General features: G+C 44.1%; 1 protein-coding gene across 2 annotated transcripts in view; it reads right to left on the reverse strand.

The window, feature by feature from the left end:
- vill (villin-like) overlaps nt 1-26,213 on the reverse strand; it is an 82,067-nt gene that overhangs the window by 47,818 nt on the left and 8,036 nt on the right. For both annotated transcript variants that reach the window (XM_064941129.1, XM_064941130.1), the window contains exons 2-4: nt 22,086-22,166; nt 20,124-20,198; nt 2,098-2,291 (exon numbers count right to left, since the gene is read on the reverse strand). In XM_064941129.1, coding sequence (XP_064797201.1) covers nt 2,098-2,291; nt 20,124-20,198; nt 22,086-22,157 — 341 coding nt within the window. In that variant the 5' untranslated portion in view covers nt 22,158-22,166. The remainder of the gene's footprint in view (nt 1-2,097; nt 2,292-20,123; nt 20,199-22,085; nt 22,167-26,213) is intronic.

A 26,213-nucleotide genomic window follows, 5' to 3' on the forward strand; every position in this document is an offset into this window, starting at 1 on the left:
TGTGTGTAGAGTCCTGTGTGTGTGTAGAGTCCTGTGTGTGTGTAGAGTCCTGTGTGTGTGTGTAGGGTCCTGTGTGTGTGTAGAGTCCTGTGTGTGTGTAGAGTCATGTGTGTAGAGTCCTGTGTGTGTGTAGAGTCCTGTGTGTGTGTAGAGTCATGTGTGTAGAGTCCTGTGTGTGTGTAGAGTCCTGTGTGTATGTAGAGTCCTGTGTGTGTGTAGAGTCCTGTGTGTGTGTAGAGTCCTGTGTGTGTGTAGAGTCCTGTGTGTGTGTAGGGTCCTGTGTGTGTGTAGAGTCCTGTGTGTGTGTAGAGTCCTGTGTGTGTAGGGTCCTGTGTATATGTAGAGTCCTGTGTGTGTGTAGGGTCCTGTGTGTGTGTAGAGTCCTGTGTGTGTGTAGAGTCCTGTGTGCGTGTAGAGTCATGTGTGTAGAGTCCTGTGTGTGTGTAGAGTCCTGTGTGTGTGTAGAGTCCTGTGTGTGTGTAGAGTCATGTGTGTAGAGTCCTGTGTGTGTAGAGTCCTGTGTGTGTGTAGGGTCCTGTGTGTGTGTAGAGTCCTGTGTGTGTAGAGTCCTGTGTGTGTGTAGAGTCCTGTGTGTGTAGAGTCATGTGTGTAGAGTCCTGTGTGTGTGTAGAGTCCTGTGTGTGTGTAGAGTCCTGTGTGTGTGTAGAGTCATGTGTGTAGAGTCCTGTGTGTGTAGAGTCCTGTGTGTGTGTAGAGTCCTGTGTGTGTGTAGAGTCATGTGTGTAGAGTCCTGTGTGTGTGTAGAGTCCTGTGTGTGTGTAGAGTCCTGTGTGTGTGTAGAGTCATGTGTGTAGAGTCCTGTGTGTGTAGAGTCCTGTGTGTGTGTAGAGTCCTGTGTGTGTGTAGAGTCATTTGTGTAGAGTCCTGTGTGTGTAGAGTCCTGTGTGTGTGTAGAGTCATGTGTGTAGAGTCCTGTGTGTGTGTAGAGTCCTGTGTGTGTGTAGAGTCCTGTGTGTGTAGAGTCCTGTGTGTGTGTAGAGTCCTGTGTGTGTGTAGAGTCATGTGTGTAGAGTCCCGTGTGTGTGTAGAGTCCTGTGTGTGTGTAGAGTCCTGTGTGTGTGTAGAGTCATGTGTGTAGAGTCCTGTGTGTGTAGAGTCCTGTGTGTGTGTAGAGTCCTGTGTGTGTAGAGTCATGTGTGTAGAGTCCTGTGTGTGTGTAGAGTCCTGTGTGTGTGTAGAGTCCTGTGTGTGTGTAGAGTCATGTGTGTAGAGTCCTGTGTGTGTAGAGTCCTGTGTGTGTGTAGAGTCCTGTGTGTGTGTAGAGTCATGTGTGTAGAGTCCTGTGTGTGTGTAGAGTCCTGTGTGTGTGTAGAGTCCTGTGTGTGTGTAGAGTCATGTGTGTAGAGTCCTGTGTGTGTGTAGAGTCCTGTGTGTGTGTAGAGTCCTGTGTGTGTGTAGAGTCATGTGTGTGTGTAGAGTCATGTGTGTAGAGTCCTGTGTGTGTGTAGAGTCCTGTGTGTGTGTAGAGTCATGTGTGTAGAGTCCTGTGTGTGTAGAGTCCTGTGTGTGTGTAGAGTCCTGTGTGTGTGTAGAGTCCTGTGTGTGTGTAGAGTCCTGTATGTGTGTAGAGTCATGTGTGTAGGGTCCTGTGTGTGTGTAGGGTCCAGTGTGTGTGTAGAGTCCTGTGTGTGTGTAGAGTCCTGTGTGTGTGTAGAGTCCTGTGTGTGTGTGTAGGGTCCTGTGTGTGTGTAGAGTCCTGTGTGTGTGTAGAGTCATGTGTGTAGAGTCCTGTGTGTGTGTAGAGTCCTGTGTGTGTAGAGTCATGTGTGTAGAGTCCTGTGTGTGTGTAGAGTCCTGTGTGTATGTAGAGTCCTGTGTGTGTGTAGAGTCCTGTGTGTGTGTAGAGTCCTGTGTGTGTGTAGAGTCCTGTGTGTGTGTAGGGTCCTGTGTGTGTGTAGAGTCCTGTGTGTGTGTAGAGTCCTGTGTGTGTAGGGTCCTGTGTGTGTGTAGGGTCCTGTGTGTGTGTAGAGTCCTGTGTGTGTGTAGGGTCCTCTGTGTGTGTAGAGTCCTGTGTGTGTGTGTGTGTGTGTAGTATAATATATTAATTATATTATTTCCATCCACTTGGTTACTCACATGAGTCCGTTCCTGAAGTAGCTCCTGAACTTAGAGGACTCTGCGGCCTGTACCTCCCTGTGCTGGACAGGACTGCCCCCCAGGAACTCATCCAGCTGAGTCACTAAGATGGCCGCCGCTCCCTGCTCATCCTGAGAGGAGGAGTTACCAATCCAGTAGTGGACGTCCATGGAGTTACTGGAGCCCTGACTCCTCTGGACACACACACGTACCAGTCAGAAGCGTGGACACAGCTACTCATTACAGGCTTTTTCTTTACTTTTACTATATTCTACAATGTAGAATAATAGTGAAGTCATCAAAATTATGAAATAACACATATGGAATCATATAGGTACCAAAAAAGTGTTAAACAAATACATTTGACAATCTTCAAATTAGCCTTGATGACAACTTTGCACACTCTTGGCATTGACTGGTGCTGTATATAGTATTTACATATTGTATTCTGTTACACACACATACATAGATACACATCGTTGAAATTGTATACTGCACACACACATATGCCATAGGAGTAATTCTTGAGGTGTCATTCTTCAATTGCGGTGGTAAATGCTGTCTCTTGCACCATGTAAAAACATAATGTAAAAACACTTTAAAATTACAAAAATAATACATATTATTTTTAGCTGTTACTTTATATGAAATCCTACTGTATATAAGTCCTTTATACTCTAAAACATATATTTATATGGATTATATAAACTACTGGGAGATGTTGGTGAAGTGTAGAGGTGTAGCGACATCTTTTACAGATATGTATCTAGTATTTTGAATTCTGGACAGTGAACAAAAGTATTTAATATATTGTATAGATTTAAAAAAAAACATTGCTATTAAAATGCAATATGTGTCCCTCAGTTCCCTTCCAGTCAGTCAACTTCAGTACAACGTACTGGGAGTCTCAGGACACAGGACACAGGACTCAGGGCTCAGGGCTCAGGGCTCAGGGCTCAGGGCTCAGGACACAGGACTCAGGACTCAGGACTCAGGGCTCAGGGCTCAGGGCTCAGGGCTCAGGGCTCAGGACACAGGACTCAGGGCTCAGGACTCAGGGCTCAGGACTCAGGACTCAGGACTCAGGGCTCAGGGCTCAGGGCTCAGGACTCAGGGCTCAGGGCTCAGGACACAGGGCTCAGGACTCAGGGCTCAGGGCTCAGGGCTCAGGGCTCAGGGCTCAGGGCTCAGGGCTCAGGGCTCAGGACTCAGGACTCAGGGCTCAGGGCTCAGGGCTCAGGGCTCAGGGCTCAGGGCTCAGGGCTCAGGGCTCAGGGCTCAGGGCTCAGGACTCAGGACTCAGGACACAGGGCTCAGGGCTCAGGGCTCAGGGCTCAGGACTCAGGGCTCAGGGCTCAGGGCTCAGGGCTCAGGGCTCAGGACTCAGGGCTCAGGGCTCAGGGCTCAGGACACAGGACACAGGTCTCAGGGCTCAGGACTCAGGGCTCAGGACTCAGGGCTCAGGGCTCAGGGCTCAGGGCTCAGGGCTCAGGGCTCAGGGCTCAGGGCTCAGGGCTCAGGGCTCAGGACACAGGGCTCAGGGCTCAGGACACAGGGCTCAGGGCTCAGGGCTCAGGGCTCAGGGCTCAGGGCTCAGGACACAGGGCTCAGGGCTCAGGGCTCAGGACTCAGGACTCAGGGCTCAGGGCTCAGGGCTCAGGGCTCAGGGCTCAGGGCTCAGGACTCAGGGCTCAGGGCTCAGGGCTCAGGGCTCAGGGCTCAGGGCTCAGGGCTCAGGACTCAGGACTCAGGGCTCAGGGCTCAGGGCTCAGGGCTCAGGACTCAGGACACAGGGCTCAGGGCTCAGGGCTCAGGACTCAGGACTCAGGGCTCAGGGCTCAGGGCTCAGGGCTCAGGGCTCAGGACTCAGGACTCAGGACTCAGGGCTCAGGGCTCAGGGCTCAGGGCTCAGGGCTCAGGGCTCAGGGCTCAGGGCTCAGGGCTCAGGGCTCAGGACTCAGGGCTCAGGGCTCAGGGCTCAGGGCTCAGGGCTCAGGGCTCAGGGCTCAGGGCTCAGGGCTCAGGGCTCAGGACTCAGGACTCAGGACTTCAGTTGAAGGATCTACAAACACGCCTGAGAAGGCATGCCTTGCTGGAAGCCCTGATTTCCCCTGTTGATAAGCGCGAGGCTCGGATTCAATCCTTCAATTATTCCGCTCTTCACCTTAGTGTGAACAGGAACGATTCACACTACTAAAACAAAACATTGGACACAAGACTTACATTGCACCAACTAAACTGTCCTCTGATCCTCAAAAGGTTCTACAGCTGCACCATCGAGAGCATCCTGACTGGTTGCATCACTGCCTGGTATGGCAACTGCTTGGCCCCCGCCCACAATGCACTACAGAAGGTAGTGCGCATGGCCCAGTACATCCCTGGGGGACAAGCTTCCTGCCATCCAGGACCTCTATACCAGGTGGTGGTGTGTACAGCCCAGTACATCCCTGGGGCCAAGCTTCCTGCCATCCAGAACCTCTATACCAGCTGGGGGTGTGTACAGCCCAGTACATCATTGGGGCCAAGCTTCCTGCCATCCAGGAACTCTATACCAGGTGGTGTCAGAGGAAGGCCCTAAAAATGGTCAAAGACTCCATCCACCCTAGTCATGGACTGTTCTCTGTAAGGTTGTATTCTGCACATGTGACAAATAACATTGATTTGATTTTGGATGGGGAGCGTTGCTGCACAGATATTTTCAGGTCTCTCCAGAGATGTTAGAACGGGTTCAAGCCTCTGGCTGGGCAACTCACGGACATTCAGAGACTTGTCCCGAAGCCAATCCTGAATTGACTTGGCTATGTGCTTATTTATGGTCGTTGTCCTGTTGGAAGGTGAACCTTCGCCCCAGTCTGAGGTCCTGAGTTTTCATCAAGGATCTCTCTGTACTTTGCTCCGTTCATCTTTGCCTCAATTCTGACTATTCTCCCAGTCCCTGCTGCTGAAAAACATCCCCACAGCATGATGTTTCCACCAACATGCTTCACCGTAGGGATGGTGCCAGGTTTCCTCCAGACGTGACGCTTGGCATTCATGCCAAAGAGTTAAATCTGGGTTTCATCAGACCAAAGAATCCTGTTTCTCATGGCCGAACACAGAAACCAAACATAGAAAAACAAACATAGACTGCCCACCCCAACTCACGCCCTGACCATATAAACAAAGACAAAACAAAGGAACTAAGGTCAGAATGTGACACCCATCCCCTGGTTGTATCCTGTTCCGGGTTGGAGCGAGCGGTCGCATCTACACTTCGGTCCGCAGGTAGTATAACTTTTCATTACATTTCATTATAGTACAACGGTTTGATTTGTCTAACCTTAGCAATTTCTTCTTAGCTAGCTACATAGCCGTCTTTGTATCAAAGATAATTGCGTAATTATCGTATTTCGTCGTCCTAACGTAGTCTACACTGCTATCTGCCCAGCAGCTAGCTAACGTCCACCGTCTACCGAATACCAGCACTGTAGTAACTATTACACTCAACTGAACGACTTGATTAGTGTAGTGTTAGCTAGCTACATAGTTGTCTTTGCTGTCTTCGTATCCAAGATAATTGTGTAGTTTAGAGTGTGTAGACTTAGAGTGATTATCTTAATTTACCGAGGTTAGCTAGCCAGCTATTTGTCGTCCTTAACGTAGGAGATACTGCTAGCTAGCCAGCCAACAGCTAGCCAACGTCTACCGAATAGAACGTCAACAACCCGGTCAACATTCCGCTTCGATCCACAGATAGTATCACATTTTTATTTCACTTCATTACAGTACAACGGTTTGATTTGTTTGATCGTAGCTAGCTAGCTACATAGCCGTCTTTGTATCAAAGACAATTGTGTAGTCTAGAGCGATTTTCTAGGTTAGCTAGCCAGCTATTGTCGTTCTTTTAACGTAACGTAACGTAACCAACACTGCTAGCTAGCCAGCTAGCCCCCGAATAGCAGCACTGTAGAAACTATTACACTCGACGGAACGACTTGATTAGTGTAGTGTCAACAACGCAGCCACTGCCAGCTAGCCTACAAAGTCAACAACGCAGCCACTGCCAGCTAGCCTACTCCAGCAGTACTGTATCATTTCAATCATTTTAGTCAATAAGATTCTTGCTATGTAAGCTTAACTTTCTGAACATTCGAGACGTGTAGTCCACTTGTCATTCCAATCTCCTTTGCATTAGCGTAGCCTCTTCTGTAGCCTGTCAACTATGTGTCTATCTATCCCTGTTCTCTCCTCTCTGCACAGACCATACAAACGCTCCACACCGCGTGGCCGCGGCCACCCTAATCTGGTGGTCCCAGCGCGCACGACCCACGTGGAGTTCCAGGTCTCCGGTAGCCTCTGGAACCGCCGATCTGCGGCCAACAAGGCAGAGTTCATCTCAGCCTATGCCTCCCTCCAGTCCCTCGACTTCTTGGCACTGACGGAAACATGGATCACCACAGATAACACTGCTACTCCTACTGCTCTCTCTTCGTCCGCCCACGTGTTCTCGCACACCCCGAGAGCTTCTGGTCAGCGGGGTGGTGGCACCGGGATCCTCATCTCTCCCAAGTGGTCATTCTCTCTTTCTCCCCTTACCCATCTGTCTATCGCCTCCTTTGAATTCCATGCTGTCACAGTTACCAGCCCTTTCAAGCTTAACATCCTTATCATTTATCGCCCTCCAGGTTCCCTCGGAGAGTTCATCAATGAGCTTGATGCCTTGATAAGCTCCTTTCCTGAGGACGGCTTACCTCTCACAGTCCTGGGCGATTTTAACCTCCCCACGTCTACCTTTGACTCATTCCTCTCTGCCTCTTTCTTTCCACTCCTCTCCTCTTTTGACCTCACCCTCTCACCTTCCCCCCCTACTCACAAGGCAGGCAATACGCTCGACCTCATCTTTACTAGATGCTGTTCTTCCACTGACCTCATTGCAACTCCCCTCCAAGTCTCCGACCACTACCTTGTATCCTTTTCCCTCTCGCTCTCATCCAACACTTCCCACACTGCCCCTACTTGGATGGTATCGCGCCGTCCCAACCTTCGTTCTCTCTCCCCCGCTACTCTCTCCTCTTCCATCCTATCATCTCTTCCCTCTGCTCAAACCTTCTCCAACCTATCTCCTGATTCTGCCTCCTCAACCCTCCTCTCTTCCCTTTCTGCATCCTTTGACTCTCTATGTCCCCTATCCTCCAGGCCGGCTCGGTCCTCCCCTCCCGCTCCGTGGCTCGACGACTCATTGCGAGCTCACAGAACAGGGCTCCGGGCAGCCGAGCGGAAATGGAGGAAAACTCGCCTCCCTGCGGACCTGGCATCCTTTCACTCCCTCCTCTCTACATTTTCCTCCTCTGTCTCTGCTACTAAAGCCACTTTCTACCACTCTAAATTCCAAGCATCTGCCTCTAACCCTAGGAAGCTCTTTGCCACCTTCTTCTCCCTCCTGAATCCCCCCCCTCCTCCCTCTCTGCAGATGACTTCGTCAACCACTTTGAAAAGAAGGTCGACGACATCCGATCCTCGTTTGCTAAGTCAAACGACACCGCTGGTTCTGCTCACACTGCCCTACCCTGTGCTCTGACCTCTTTCTCCCCTCTCTCTCCAGATGAAATCTCGCTTCTTGTGACGGCCGGCCGCCCAACAACCTGCCCGCTTGACCCTGTCCCCTCCTCTCTTCTCCAGACCATTTCCGGAGACCTTCTCCCTTACCTCACCTCGCTCATCAACTCATCCCTGACCGCTGGCTACGTCCCTTCCGTCTTCAAGAGAGCGAGAGTTGCACCCCTTCTGAAAAAACCTACACTCGATCCCTCCGATGTCAACAACTACAGACCAGTATCCCTTCTTTCTTTTCTCTCCAAAACTCTTGAACGTGCCGTCCTTGGCCAGCTCTCCCGCTATCTCTCTCAGAATGACCTTCTTGATCCAAATCAGTCAGGTTTCAAGACTAGTCATTCAACTGAGACTGCTCTTCTCTGTATCACGGAGGCGCTCCGCACTGCTAAAGCTAACTCTCTCTCCTCTGCTCTCATCCTTCTAGACCTATCGGCTGCCTTCGATACTGTGAACCATCAGATCCTCCTCTCCACCCTCTCCGAGTTGGGCATCTCCGGCGCGGCCCACGCTTGGATTGCGTCCTACCTGACAGGTCGCTCCTACCAGGTGGCGTGGCGAGAATCTGTCTCCTCACCACGCGCTCTCACCACTGGTGGCCCCCAGGGCTCTGTTCTAGGCCCTCTCCTATTCTCGCTATACACCAAGTCACTTGGCTCTGTCATAACCTCACATGGTCTCTCCTATCATTGCTATGCAGACGACACACAATTAATCTTCTCCTTTCCCCCTTCTGATGACCAGGTGGCGAATCGCATCTCTGCATGTCTGGCAGACATATCAGTGTGGATGACGGATCACCACCTCAAGCTGAACCTCGGCAAGACGGAGCTGCTCTTCCTCCCGGGGAAGGACTGCCCGTCCCATGATCTCGCCATCACGGTTGACAACTCCATTGTGTCCTCCTCCCAGAGCGCTAAGAACCTTGGCGTGATCCTGGACAACACCCTGTCGTTCTCAACTAACATCAAGGCGGTGGCCCGTTCCTGTAGGTTCATGCTCTACAACATCCGCAGAGTACGACCCTGCCTCACACAGGAAGTGGCGCAGGTCCTAATCCAGGCACTTGTCATCTCCCGTCTGGATTACTGCAACTCGCTGTTGGCTGGGCTCCCTGCCTGTGCCATTAAACCCCTACAACTCATCCAGAACGCCGCAGCCCGTCTGGTGTTCAACCTTCCCAAGTTCTCTCACGTCACCCCGCTCCTCCGCTCTCTCCACTGGCTTCCAGTTGAAGCTCGCATCCGCTACAAGACCATGGTGCTTGCCTACGGAGCTGTGAAGGGAACGGCACCGCAGTACCTCCAGGCTCTGATCAGGCCCTACACCCAAACAAGGGCACTGCGTTCATCCACCTCTGGCCTGCTCGCCTCCCTACCACTGAGGAAGTACAGTTCCCGCTCAGCCCAGTCAAAACTGTTCGCTGCTCTGGCCCCCCAATGGTGGAACAAACTCCCTCACGACGCCAGGACAGCGGAGTCAATCACCACCTTCCGGAGACACCTGAAACCCCACCTCTTTAAGGAATACCTAGGATAGGATAAAGTAATCCTTCTCACCCCCCCCCTTAAATGATTTAGATGCACTATTGTAAAGTGGCTGTTCCACTGGATGTCATAAGGTGAATTCACCAATTTGTAAGTCGCTCTGGATAAGAGCGTCTGCTAAATGACTTAAATGTAAATGTAATGTAAATGTGCGATTCCTGAAAGGTGTACACCGTCTCAGACCAGTCTCTAAAACTATTGCGTCTACATGGGACATGGCATCGGTTTTGGAGGCACTGTGTGCCCCCTTTGATTCTCTGGAATCAGTGGATCTGAATAGCCTCTTCTACAAACCTCCCTGCCCATGGCATTGGCCTCGGTTAAATGTGTTGGGGACCTCCCCACGTTATCCAGTACTCAGTTCGCACCAAAGGTCGTGGCTATGATCCTACAGGTCTCTTTTCGCAAACTTTTGCTTCTGAAGAGCAACAGAGATTACATGACCTGTGTCCGGTGCGAGCTTTATGCAAGTACATTCAACAGACCAAGGATGTCCGGCTCTGTGAACAGTCTGTTTACCTAATTCAGCTGGCGGCAGGGCATGTCCCGTGTCCGGTCCATAAGCAGTGTTTCTTCCACTGGCATATAGCAGGGGCATGATTACGGTGTACCACTCCGCCAGGGTCTGACAGCATCTTGAGTGTTGTTTAAAGGGTTGACCATAGGAGATATTTTTCTGCAGCGAGTTGGGCATCACCACACACTGTTGTGAGGATGACACTGCCCGTAGCGTGCTTATGGCTGGGACAGGGGAAAGTCTCCAGGCAGTGCACAATGTGTACAATACCCAGGTCTGGGTGGTCTGCCATGGGCCGTTTTCATGTTGTATCCATTTGGGGAGTGATTATATTTTCCCATAGTATGTTGTACCAAAGTTGACTGACTGAAATTGAAAGTAACGCTATGACTATAACTACTGTTCCCTGAAGGAGGGAAACGAGGAACTCAGGAAGATTAGCTAACGTTACGGCTTTAGCTAATGGGGATCCTAATAAAATGCACAAAAACTCCCTCGTTTGGTGGGCTTGGTGAAGAGTGGGCTTGGTGAAGAGTGGGCTTGGTGAAGAGTGGTATTAAATTGAAGGAATGAATCCAAGCCTCACACTTATCAACTGTGGCAGGCAAGGATTCCAGCGAGGCACGGATTTCTTTGGCTTCTTGTCAGGAGTGAATGTAAATCCTTCAACAGGAAGTGGCGAGAGTGTGACTCCCCCATAGTATGTTGTACCTTCCCTCCTTCAGGGAACAGTAGTTACAGTCATAACGTTGCATTTTCTGTCATTGGTGTTACCACCATGAAAATCACTGATTTCAAATATGCCGTATACAAGGACCTTCAGCATTTTCTCCAGTGTTATCGGGGAGGAGTCTATGTTAAATTATCTAAATTATTAGATAATTACACCCTTTTAGTTGTGTCTACATCTAAAGTTTCACTTGGTGTTAGTCAGGGAAAAAACATTGTGAGCAAAATGATTAATTTAATTACTTTAGTAAATATGTTTTACAAAATTGATGACCTAGAGTTGCCTCCATTTCAGGAAATACTAATTTACCTAAAATTTCGAATTAGTGTTACTACTCCTATTGGTGGCACAATGTTATCATAATGATACAAATGATTAAAAGTCATTAAGCTTTCAAATTGTTTATTTAGAATGCCAAGATATACCCAAATACATTACAATTAATAACAAGTGTTCAAAATGCCATGACCAAATGCCACCGTAATTCAGGAATGACCCTTAGAAAATGTCTACAGGGTACCAGGCTAGAGGCTCAAAGGACAATATAGCAATACTGACAGAGGACAATGTAGCAATACTCTCACAGAGGACAATGTAGCAATACTCACATAGAGGACAATGTAGCAATACTCACAGAGGACAATGTAGCAATACTCACATAGAGAAATATGTAGCAGTACTCACCGAGGACAATGTAGCAATACTCACATAGAGGACAATGTAGCAATACTCACATAGAGGACAATGTAGCAATACTCACAGAGGACAATGTAGCAATACTCACATAGAGGACAATGTAGCAATACTCACAGAGGACAATGTAGCAATACTCACAGAGGACAACGTAGCAATACTGACAGAGGACAACGTAGCAATACTCACAGAAGACAATGTAACAATACTCACATAGAGGACAACGTAGCAATACTCACAGAGGACAATGCAACAATACTCACATAGAGGACAATGTAGCAATACTCACAGAGGACAATGTAGCAATACTCACATAGAGGACAACGTAGCAATGCTGACAGAGGACAACGTAGCAATACTCACAGAGGACAATGTAACAATACTCACATAGAGGACAACGTAGCAATACTCACGGAGGACAATGTAGCAATACTCACATAGAAGACACTGTAGCAATACTCACAGAGTACAATGTAGCAATACTCACATAGAGGACAATGTAGCAATACTCACATAGAGGACAATGTAGCAATACTCACATAGAGGACAATGTAGCAATATTCACAAAGAGGACAATGTAGCAATACTCACATAGAGGACAATGTAGCAATACTCACATAGAGGACAATGTAGCAATACTCACATAGAGGACAATGTAGCAATACTCACAGAGGACAATGTAGCAATACTCACATAGAGGACAATGTAGCAATACTCACTGAGGGCAATGTAGCAATACTCACATAGAGGACAATGTAGCAATACTCACATAGAGGACAATGTAGCAATACTCACATAGAGGACAATGTAGCAATACTCACATAGAGGACAATGTAGCAATACTCACATAGAGGACAATGTAGCAATATTCACATAGGACAACGTAGCAATACTCACAGAGGACAATGTAACAATACTCACATAGAGGACAACGTAGCAATACTCACAGAGGACAATGTAGCAATACTCACATAGAGGACACTGTAGCAATACTCACAGAGGACAATGTAGCAATACTCACATAGAGGACAATGTAGCAATACTCACATAGAGGACAATGTAGCAATACTCACATAGAGGGCAATGTAGCAATATTCACATAGAGGACAATGTAGCAATACTCACATAGAGGACAATGTAGCAATACTCACATAGAGGACAATGTAGCAATACTCACATAGAGGACAATGTAGCAATACTCACATAGAGGACAATGTAGCAATACTCACAGAGGACAATGTAGCAATACTCACATCGAGGACAATGTAGCAATACTCACTGAGGACAATGTAGCAATACTCACATAGAGGAGAATGTAGCAATACTCACAGAGGACAATGTAGCAATACTCACATAGAGGACAATGTAGCAATATTCACAGAGGACAATGTAGCAATACTCACAGAGGACAATGTAGCAATACTCACATAGAGGACAATGTAGCAATACTCACATAGAGGACAATGTAGCAATACTCACATAGAGGACAATGTAGCAATACTCACATAGAGGACAATGTAGCAATACTCACATAGAGGACAATGTAGCAATACTCACATAGAGGACAATGTAGCAATACTCACATAGAGGACAATGTAGCAATACTCACATAGAGGACAATGTAGCAAAACTCACATAGAGGACAATGTAGCAATACTCACATAGAGGACAATGTAGCAATACTCACAGAGGACAATGTAACAATACTCACATAGAGGACAACGTAGCAATACTCACAGAGGACAATGTAGCAATACTCACATAGAGGACACTGTAGCAATACTCACAGAGGACAATGTAGCAATACTCACATAGAGGACAATGTAGCAATACTCACATAGAGGACAATGTAGCAATACTCACATAGAGGACAATGTAGCAATATTCACATAGAGGACAATGTAGCAATACTCACATAGAGGACAATGTAGCAATACTCACATAGAGGACAATGTAGCAATACTCCCATAGAGGACAATGTAGCAATACTCACAGAGGACAATGTAGCAATACTCACATAGAGGACAATGTAGCAATACTCACATAGAGGACAATGTAGCAATACTCACGTAGGACAATGTAACAATACTCACATAGAGGACAATGTAGCAATACTGACAGAGGACAATGTAGCAATACTCACATAGAGGACAATGTAGCAATATTCACAGAGGACAATGTAGCAATACTCACAGAGGACAATGTAGCAATACTCACATAGAGGAAAATGTAGCAATACTCACATAGAGGACAATGTAGCAATACTCACATAGAGGACAATGTAGCAATACTCACAGAGGACAATGTAGCAATACTCACATAGAGGACAATGTAGCAATACTCACATAGAGGAAAATGTAGCAATATTCACATAGGACAATGTAACAATACTCACATAGAGGACAATGTAGCAATACTCACAGAGGACAATGTAGCAATACTCACATAGAGGACAATGTAGCAATACTCACATAGAGGACAATGTAGCAATACTCACATAGGACAATGTAACAATACTCACATAGAGGACAATGTAGCAATACTCACAGAGGACAATGTAGCAATACTCACAGAGGACAATGTAGCAATACTCACATATAGGACAATGTAGCAATACTCACATAGAGGACAATGTAGCAATACTCACATGGGACAATGTAACAATACTCACATAGATGACAATGTAGCAAAACTCACTGAGGACAATGTAGCAATACTCACTGAGGACAATGTAGCAGTACTCACATAGGACAATGTAGCAATATTCACAGAGGACAATGTAGCAATATTCACAGAGGACAATGTAGCAATACTCACATAAAGGACAATGTAGCAATACTCACATAGAGGACAATGTAGCAATACTCACATAGAGGACAATGTAGCAATACTCACATAGGACAATGTAACAATACTCACATAGAGGACAATGTAGCAATACTCACATAGAGGACAATGTAGTAGCAATACTCACTTAGGACAATGTAACAATACTCACATAGAGGACAATGTAGCAATACTCACATAGAGGACAATGTAGCAATACTCACATAGAGGACAATGTAGCAATACTCACATAGAGGACAATGTAGCAATACTCACATAGAGGACAATGTAGCAATACTCACATAGAGGACAATGTAGCAATACTCACATAGAGGAAAATGTAGCAATATTCACAAAGGACAATGTAACAATACTCACATAGAGGACAATGTAGCAATACTCACAGAGGACAATGTAGCAATACTCACATAGAGGACAATGTAGCAATACTCACATAGAGGACAATGTAGCAATACTCACATAGGACAATGTAACAATACTCACATAGAGGACAATGTAGCAATACTCACAGAGGACAATGTAGCAATACTCACAGAGGACAATGTAGCAATACTCACATAGAGGACAATGTAGCAATACTCACATAGAGGACAATGTAGCAATACTCACATGGGACAATGTAACAATACTCACATAGAGGACAATGTAGCAAAACTCACTGAGGACAATGTAGCAATACTCACATAGGACAATGTAGCAATATTCACAGAGGACAATGTAGCAATACTCACATAGAGGATAATGTAGCAATACTCACAGAGGACAATGTAGCAATACTCACATAGAGGACAATGTAGCAATACTCACATAGAGGACAATGTAGCAATACTCACATAGAGGACAATGTAGCAATACTCACATAGAGGACAATGTAGCAATACTCACATAGAGGACAATGTAGCAATACTCACTGAGGACAATGTAGCAATACTCACTGAGGACAATGTAGCAATACTCACTGAGGACAATGTAGCAATACTCACTGAGGACAATGTAGCAATACTCACATAGAGGACAATGTAGCAATACTCACATAGAGGACAATGTAGCAATATTCACAGAGGACAATGTAGCAATACTCACAGAGGACAATGTAGCAATACTCACATAGAGGACAATGTAGCAATACTCACATAGAGGACAATGTAGCAATACTCACATAGAGGACAATGTAGCAATACTCACATAGGACAATGTAACAATACTCACATAGAGGACAATGTAGCAATACTGACAGAGGACAATGTAGCAATACTCACATAGGACAATGTAACAATACTCACATAGAGGACAATGTAGCAATACACACAGAGGACAATGTAACAATACTCACATAGAGGACAATGTAGCAATACTCACAGAGGACAATGTAGCAATACTCACATAGAGGACAATGTAGCAATACTCACATAGGACAATGTAACAATACTCACATAGAGGACAATGTAGCAATACTCACATAGAGGACAATGTAGCAATACTCACATAGAGGACAATGTAGCAATACTCACATAGAGGAGAATGTAGCAATACTCACAGAGGACAATGTAGCAATACTCACATAGAGGACAATGTAGCAATACTCACATAGAGGACAATGTAGCAATACTCACATAGAGGGCAATGTAGCAATATTCACATAGAGGACAATGTAGCAATACTCACATAGAGGACAATGTAGCAATACTCACATAGAGGACAATGTAGCAATACTCACATAGAGGACAATGTAGCAATACTCACATAGAGGACAATGTAGCAATACTCACAGAGGACAATGTAGCAATACTCACATCGAGGACAATGTAGCAATACTCACTGAGGACAATGTAGCAATACTCACATAGAGGAGAATGTAGCAATACTCACAGAGGACAATGTAGCAATACTCACATAGAGGACAATGTAGCAATATTCACAGGGGACAATGTAGCAATACTCACATAGAGGACAATGTAGCAATACTCACATAGAGGACAATGTAGCAATACTCACATAGAGGACAATGTAGCAATACTCACTGAGGACAATGTAGCAATACTCACTGAGGACAATGTAGCAATACTCACTGAGGACAATGTAGCAATACTCACTGAGGACAATGTAGCAATACTCACATAGAGGACAATGTAGCAATACTCACATAGAGGACAATGTAGCAATATTCACAGAGGACAATGTAGCAATACTCACAGAGGACAATGTAGCAATACTCACATAGAGGACAATGTAGCAATACTCACATAGAGGACAATGTAGCAATACTCACATAGAGGACAATGTAGCAATACTCACATAGGACAATGTAACAATACTCACATAGAGGACAATGTAGCAATACTGACAGAGGACAATGTAGCAATACTCACATAGGACAATGTAACAATACTCACATAGAGGACAATGTAGCAATACTCACATAGAGGACAATGTAGCAATACTCACATAGAGGACAATGTAGCAATACTCACATAGAGGAGAATGTAGCAATACTCACAGAGGACAATGTAGCAATACTCACATAGAGGACAATGTAGCAATACTCACATAGAGGACAATGTAGCAATACTCACATAGAGGGCAATGTAGCAATATTCACATAGAGGACAATGTAGCAATACTCACATAGAGGACAATGTAGCAATACTCACATAGAGGACAATGTAGCAATACTCACATAGAGGACAATGTAGCAATACTCACATAGAGGACAATGTAGCAATACTCACAGAGGACAATGTAGTAATACTCACATCGAGGACAATGTAGCAATACTCACTGAGGACAATGTAGCAATACTCACATAGAGGAGAATGTAGCAATACTCACAGAGGACAATGTAGCAATACTCACATAGAGGACAATGTAGCAATATTCACAGAGGACAATGTAGCAATACTCACAGAGGACAATGTAGCAATACTCACATAGAGGACAATGTAGCAATACTCACATAGAGGACAATGTAGCAATACTCACATAGAGGACAATGTAGCAATACTCACATAGAGGACAATGTAGCAATACTCACATAGAGGACAATGTAGCAATACTCACATAGAGGACAATGTAGCAATACTCACATAGAGGACAATGTAGCAATACTCACATAGAGGACAATGTAGCAAAACTCACATAGAGGACAATGTAGCAATACTCACATAGAGGACAATGTAGCAATACTCACAGAGGACAATGTAACAATACTCACATAGAGGACAACGTAGCAATACTCACAGAGGACAATGTAGCAATACTCACATAGAGGACACTGTAGCAATACTCACAGAGGACAATGTAGCAATACTCACATAGAGGACAATGTAGCAATACTCACATAGAGGACAATGTAGCAATACTCACATAGAGGACAATGTAGCAATATTCACATAGAGGACAATGTAGCAATACTCACATAGAGGACAATGTAGCAATACTCACATAGAGGACAATGTAGCAATACTCCCATAGAGGACAATGTAGCAATACTCACAGAGGACAATGTAGCAATACTCACATAGAGGACAATGTAGCAATACTCACATAGAGGACAATGTAGCAATACTCACATAGGACAATGTAACAATACTCACATAGAGGACAATGTAGCAATACTGACAGAGGACAATGTAGCAATACTCACATAGAGGACAATGTAGCAATATTCACAGAGGACAATGTAGCAATACTCACAGAGGACAATGTAGCAATACTCACATAGAGGAAAATGTAGCAATACTCACATAGAGGACAATGTAGCAATACTCACATAGAGGACAATGTAGCAATACTCACAGAGGACAATGTAGCAATACTCACATAGAGGACAATGTAGCAATACTCACATAGAGGAAAATGTAGCAATATTCACATAGGACAATGTAACAATACTCACATAGAGGACAATGTAGCAATACTCACAGAGGACAATGTAGCAATACTCACATAGAGGACAATGTAGCAATACTCACATAGAGGACAATGTAGCAATACTCACATAGGACAATGTAACAATACTCACATAGAGGACAATGTAGCAATACTCACAGAGGACAATGTAGCAATACTCACAGAGGACAATGTAGCAATACTCACATATAGGACAATGTAGCAATACTCACATAGAGGACAATGTAGCAATACTCACATGGGACAATGTAACAATACTCACATAGATGACAATGTAGCAAAACTCACTGAGGACAATGTAGCAATACTCACTGAGGACAATGTAGCAGTACTCACATAGGACAATGTAGCAATATTCACAGAGGACAATGTAGCAATATTCACAGAGGACAATGTAGCAATACTCACATAAAGGACAATGTAGCAATACTCACATAGAGGACAATGTAGCAATACTCACATAGAGGACAATGTAGCAATACTCACATAGGACAATGTAACAATACTCACATAGAGGACAATGTAGCAATACTCACATAGAGGACAATGTAGTAGCAATACTCACTTAGGACAATGTAACAATACTCACATAGAGGACAATGTAGCAATACTCACATAGAGGACAATGTAGCAATACTCACATAGAGGACAATGTAGCAATACTCACATAGAGGACAATGTAGCAATACTCACATAGAGGACAATGTAGCAATACTCACATAGAGGACAATGTAGCAATACTCACATAGAGGACAATGTAGCAAAACTCACATAGAGGACAATGTAACAATACTCACATAGAGGACAATGTAGCAATACTCACAGAGGACAATGTAGCAATACTCACATAGAGGACAATGTAGCAATACTCACATAGAGGACAATGTAGCAATACTCACATAGGACAATGTAACAATACTCACATAGAGGACAATGTAGCAATACTCACAGAGGACAATGTAGCAATACTCACAGAGGACAATGTAGCAATACTCACATAGAGGACAATGTAGCAATACTCACATAGAGGACAATGTAGCAATACTATGTAGCAATACATGGGACAATGTAACAATACTCACATAGAGGACAATGTAGCAAAACTCACTGAGGACAATGTAGCAATACTCACATAGGACAATGTAGCAATATTCACAGAGGACAATGTAGCAATACTCACATAGAGGATAATGTAGCAATACTCACAGAGGACAATGTAGCAATACTCACATAGAGGACAATGTAGCAATACTCACATAGAGGACAATGTAGCAATACTCACATAGAGGACAATGTAGCAATACTCACATAGAGGACAATGTAGCAATACTCACATAGAGGACAATGTAGCAATACTCACTGAGGACAATGTAGCAATACTCACTGAGGACAATGTAGCAATACTCACTGAGGACAATGTAGCAATACTCACTGAGGACAATGTAGCAATACTCACATAGAGGACAATGTAGCAATACTCACATAGAGGACAATGTAGCAATATTCACAGAGGACAATGTAGCAATACTCACAGAGGACAATGTAGCAATACTCACATAGAGGACAATGTAGCAATACTCACATAGAGGACAATGTAGCAATACTCACATAGAGGACAATGTAGCAATACTCACATAGGACAATGTAACAATACTCACATAGAGGACAATGTAGCAATACTGACAGAGGACAATGTAGCAATACTCACATAGGACAATGTAACAATACTCACATAGAGGACAATGTAGCAATACACACAGAGGACAATGTAACAATACTCACATAGAGGACAATGTAGCAATACTCACAGAGGACAATGTAGCAATACTCACATAGAGGACAATGTAGCAATACTCACATAGGACAATGTAACAATACTCACATAGAGGACAATGTAGCAATACTCACATAGAGGACAATGTAGCAATACTCACATAGAGGACAATGTAGCAATACTCACATAGAGGAGAATGTAGCAATACTCACATAGAGGACAATGTAACAATACTCACATAGAGGACAACGTAGCAATACTCACATAGAGGAGAATGTAACAATACTCACATAGAGGACAATGTAACAATACTCACATAGAGGACAATGTAGCAATACTCACATAGAGGACAATGTAACAATACTCACATAGAGGACAATGTAGCAATACTCACATAGAGGACAATGTAGCAATACTCACATAGAGGACAATGTAACAATCTCCCTCAAAGAAGTTCCCAAAAGCTTGGTCCGGTACAGGAACCATCTTCATGTTCTTAAAAACAACAAGATACGTTCAGAATATTATATTTCAATAACAGCGTGACAGAACACCAAAGAAAACTGTCACAAAAGTCCCATCTCAGCATTGAATCTGAGACTAAGTGTAATATACCCAGTGGAGACCACTGTATAACCCAGTGGAGACCGCTGTATAACCCAGTGGAGACCGCTGTATAACCCAGTGGAGACCGCTGTATAACCCAGTGGAGACCAGCTATATAACCCAGTGGAGACCAGCTGTATAACCCAGTGGAGACCAGCTATATAACCCAGTGGAGACCAGCTATATAACCCAGTGGAGACCAGCTATATAACCCAATGGAGACCAGCTGTATAACCCAGTGGAGACCAGCTATATAACCCAGTGGAGACCAGCTATATAACCCAGTGGAGACCGCTGTATAACCCAGTGGAGACCGCTGTATAACCCAGTGGAGACCAGCTATATAACCCAGTGGAGACCGCTGTATAACCCAGTGGAGACCAGCTATATAACCCAGTGGAGACCAGCTATATAACCCAGTGGAGACCAGCTATATAACCCAATGGAGACCGCTATAAAACCCAGTGGAGACCGCTGTATAACCCAGTGGAGACCAGCTATATAACCCAGTGGAGACCAGCTATATAACCCAGTGGAGACTTTTGTATAACCCAGTGGAGACTGCGTATAACCCAGTGGAGACTGCTGTATAACCCAGTGGAGACCGCTGTAAAACCCAGTGGAGACCGCTGTATAACCCAGTGGAGACCAGCTATATAACCCAGTGGAGACTTTTGTATAACCTAGTGGAGACTGCGTATAACCCAGTGGAGACTGCTGTATAACCCAGTTTAGACTGCTGTATAACCCAGTGGAGACCGCTGTAAAACCCAGTGGAGACCGCTGTATAACCCAGTGCAGACCAGCTATATAACCCAGTGGAGACCGCTGTAAAACCCAGTGGAGACCGCTGTATAACCCAGTGGAGACCAGCTATATAACCCAGTGGAGACCAGCTATATAACCCAGTGGAGACTTTTGTATAACCGAGTGGAGACTGCTGTATAACCCAGTGGAGACTGCTGTATAACCCAGTGGAGACTGCTGTATAACCCAGTGGAGACTGCTGTACAACCCAATGGAGACTGCTGTACAACCCAGTGGAGACTGCTGTATAACCCAGTGGAGACTGCTGTATAACCCAGTGGAGGCTGCTGTATAACCCAGTGGAGACCGCTAAATAACCCAGTGGAGACTGCTGTACAACCCAGTGGAGACTGCTGTACAACCCAGTGGAGACTGCTGTATAACCCAGTGGAGACTGCTGTATAACCCAGTGGAGGCTGCTGTATAACCCAGTGGAGGCTGCTGTATAACCCAGTGGAGACTGCTGTATAACCCAGTGGAGGCTGCTGTATAACCCAGTGGAGACTGCTGTATAACCCAGTGGAGACTGCTGTATAACCCAGTGGAGGCTGCTGTATAACCCAGTGGAGACTGCTGTATAACCCAGTGGAGATCAGCTATATAACCCAGGGGAGACTGCTGTATAAACAGATGTAGGATCTTCATTTGTGCCAGTTTGCTACAGCATGAAAATAATCCTGCAGAAACAGGAATCGTGAATTATTAAGTAGATTAATTAATTATTAAGTAGATTAAAATTAATTGACCTTTTTGTAGGGGTTGATACATTTCTCATAAGGGAAAATCAAGTCTACAATTTCAAAGTGGAAATTCCAAACATTAAAAGCCTTTTTAGACCTCAAGTAAACTAGAAGTTTAAAATCTACTGCATTGCAGAAAAGTTATCCTGCAACAGGGTGATCAAATGAAGATCCTACATCTGTTACAGTATATTACAATAGGATGTGTTTTGAAAGGCGTGGGACTTACATTGATGGTCCAGATCTGTAGGCCAGACTTCCTGCTGACATGCTGAAAGGCTTCTGGACTTTCTTCAGTCATTCTGCACAACTAACAACACAGTAGAGAGCATGCTGAATGTACTGTGAATCACCTCAGAAAGGTTGCTGCATGATTACTGAAAAGTGCCTATCTTCCACAGTCTTTAACCACCAAGCCACCAACATATTTGACATACACTAAAAAATAAAAAATAAACACCCACAAATGTAGTTGTTTCAACTAATTATTATTAAGTAACTGGTTCCACGGCTTCTTTTTGTTTACTTTTCAGACTAAGTGTTAAACTGAACCCCCCCAAAAATTGTTGACCCCAATTTTTCTCCAACTTGAGAAAACGTTCAATCAATTTAAAATGATGTGTTTGCTCAACCTGTCTCATGTTTATTCAATGAAAAATGTATTTTTGGACATCTTAACAAAAATAAAAGCTGTGCAACTGGTTATACACAACAATAATAATTTCTAGTTGAATGAACATACTAGAAAATTTGAGCAAACAGATCATTTTAAAATTGATAGAATTTTTATCTATGTTTTCTCATGTTGGACATGTTTGGGCCAACTAAAAATGTTAAGTTCAGGTGACACTTTGACCAAAAAGTTGAGTAAACCAAAAAAGTCTGTGGAACTAAAAGTTAGTTGAAACAAATAGATATTGTTTTACTGTGTACATCGATAACCACCTGGGGTCATTTTAACCCCAAGAAGAAACTATTGGAAAAAGCAACAATCACAGAAAAATATCAAATTCTTTCTTATAAAACAACATAATTAGGCATGTAAATAATTGTATCCAAATTTGTTTTTTTCAGAAATCAGGAACATGTGACCTTCCATGTGCCTTGAAAACCAACTTGTACTGTATGTCATCTGTAGAGACAAAACAATAATAATAATTACGAGCCGAGTTGGTTTAGCAATGGAAAAAGACAGGAACCTTCCCGCTAGCCATGATTGGCTGAGATAATGGATGGGCTGGACATGCCAGGAGATGAGTTCGGATTGGTGTGCCATGCAGAAGGCTTCTGTCTATGATATGAGCTCCTTAGTATAGTGGTTCCTCCTTTTAAAGTTGCAGCGTACCGCGGCGCAGCTTGCATGGTCCTGCAGAATTCTATGACACGTTATTTAAGTGCCAACCACTGTTGCCATTAATGCGAGTTAGTGCTAGTTTGACCACCAGAGGGCATCTTTGAGAAGCATTTGATAGACTTCAATAATGGCTGTACTAGAGAATGGGGTCCCCCCCCACGCCCCTCTCCCTTCCACATGGGCTAGGTCGGTCATCTGTGCTCAACTCTGCGGTCCATCCCGTGCCCCCTGCCATCGTGCCTTGAACCTTGCACGTGTTCAGTGGATACAGCTGGAGAACTGCAAGGCAATCCCATTGTGCGTCACTCGGGATCCAGATCTGGGGAAGGGAACCAAAACATTTCTGCAGCATTTAAGGTCCCCACCAAGAACACAGTGTACTCCATCATTCTTAAATAGAATACGTTTTTAGAACCACTAAGATTCTTCTTAGAACTGGCCGCCCGGCAAAATTGAGCAATCGGGGAGAAGGGCCTTGGTCAGAGACGTGACCAAGAACCCGATGGTCACTCTGACAGAGTTTCCCTGTGGAGAAACTTCCAGAAGGACAACCATCTTTGAAGCACTCCACCAATCAGGCCTTTGCGGTAGACTGGCCAGGCGGAAACCTCTCCTCAGTAAAAAGCACCTGACAGCCTGCTTGAAGTTTTCCAAAAGGCACCTAAAGGACTTTCAGACCATGAGAAACAAGATTCTCCGGTCTGATGAAACTAAGATTGAACTCTTCAGCCTGAATTCCAAGCATCACGTCTGGAGGAAACCTGGCATCATCCCTACGGTGAAGCATGGTGGTGGTAGCATCATGCTGTGGGGATGTTTTTCAGCGGCAGGGACTGGGAGACTAGTCAGGCTCGAGGCAAAGATGAACGGAGCAAAGTACAGAGAGACCATTGATGAAAACCTGTGCTCAGGACCTCAGACTATGGTGAACTTTCACCTTCCAACCGGACAGCAACCATAAGCACATAGCCAAGACAATGCAGGATTGGCTTTGGGACAATTCTCTGAATGTACTTGAGTGGCCTAGCCAGAGCCCAGGCTTAAACCCGATCGAACATCTCTGGAGAGAACTGAAAATATCTGTGCGTGACGCTTCCCGTCCAACTTGACAGAGATTGAGAGGATCTGCAGAGAAGAATGGGAGAAACTCCCAAAATACAGGTGTGCCAAGCTGGTAGCGTCATACCAAATAAGACTTAAGGCTGTAATCGCTGCCAAAGGTGCTAAGTACTAAGTACTAAGTAAAGGGTCTGAATACTTATGTAAATGTCATATTTCATTATTTTTAACCTGTTTTTGTTTTATCATTATGGGGTATTATCTGTAGATTGATGAGGGGGGAGAAAAAATTTTTGATCCATTTTTGAATAAGGCTTCAACATAACAAAATGGGGAAAAACTGAAGGGGTCTGAATATTTCCGAATGCACTATACGTTGTATAGAACCTTAGGCAGGTACATGGGGTGCTACATCACTGCAGATGATACGTCTATCTGGTCAAACTCACTGATACAGGTCCCTGTCCATCCTCTGCTGGTATGGATAACTTGTCATTATGTTTCCATGGAAACCTATATTCAAATAAAGATCCTATCTGCTGTAGGACTGTAGGTGGAGTTAGATGTTTTGGGGTGGGGTCAAAACACATTTTATGTCCATATACAGAAAGACTCAATGATTTAGATTTGGTAAGAACAAGTTGAATGAAGAATTGAATAAACCACCTCTGGGCTGAGAACAAAAATATGCCTCTGGGGTCAAAATAACCCCAGTCGGTACTTTTAAGGTTAAAGGCAATATACAGTAGATATTCTGCAGTAAAGTGCCTATTATAAAAGCAGGGAATCTCATGACTGTTCTGGAGAACAGGTGGTCTAAGAACAGACAGGCCTGTCAACTTGGCGTAAACTAGCCACTATGGCAACAAACAACTTCCGCAATCAGGGGAATTGCCCCTTCGGACAGATATCAGCACTGCCAGACAAACACACAGGGTGTCACTGAGCAAACACTACGACATATCACTATCACATTAGTGTCACGGAAGGACTATAAAATGTCACTGACTGTAAGAATACAGCTTGCTGTACTGTATGAGAACGCAAAGGCAAAACCAAAGCAGAGAACTATGGGTGAGCTTTGATTTATGAGAACACAGCTACATGACCGCTTTATATCAAGATAGAGAAAGCCTAGTTACTGAATTCATTCAGTGGTCATACTTACTATATACAGATGGTTAAATAGAGTAAGTCATACTTACTATATACAGATAGTTAGATAGAGGAAGTCATACTATATACAGATAGTTAGATAGAGGAAGTCAAACTTACTATATACAGATAGTTAAATAGAGGAAGTCATACTTACTATATACAGATAGTTAGATAGAGGAAGTCATACCTACTATGTACAGATAGTTAGATAGAGGAAGTCATACTATATACAGATAGTTAGATAGGGGAAGTCATACTTACTATATACAGATAGTTAGATAGAGGAAGTCATACTTACTATATACAGATAGTTAGATAGAGGAAGTCATACTTACTATATACAAATAGTTAGATAGAGGAAGTCATACTATATACAGATAGTTAGATAGGGGAAGTCATACTTACTATATACAGATAGTTACATAGAGGAAGTCATACTTACTATATACAGAGAGTTAGATAGAGGAAGTCATACTTACTATATACAGATAGTTAGATAGAGGAAGTCATACTATATACAGATAGTTAGATAGAGGAAGTCATACTTACTATATACAGATAGTTAGATAGATGAAGTCATACTTACTATATACAGATAGTTAGATAGAGGAAGTCATACTTACTATATACAGATAGTTACATAGAGGAAGTCATACTTACTATATACAGATAGTTAGATAGAGGAAGTCATACTATATAGAGATAGTTAGATAGGGGAAGTCATACTTACTATATACAGATAGTTAGATAGAGGAAGTCATACTATATACAGATAGTTAGATAGAG

This window comes from Oncorhynchus masou, chromosome 28, assembly GCF_036934945.1.
Source record: "Oncorhynchus masou masou isolate Uvic2021 chromosome 28, UVic_Omas_1.1, whole genome shotgun sequence".
In the NCBI taxonomy this organism is placed as follows: Eukaryota; Metazoa; Chordata; class Actinopteri; order Salmoniformes; family Salmonidae; genus Oncorhynchus; species Oncorhynchus masou.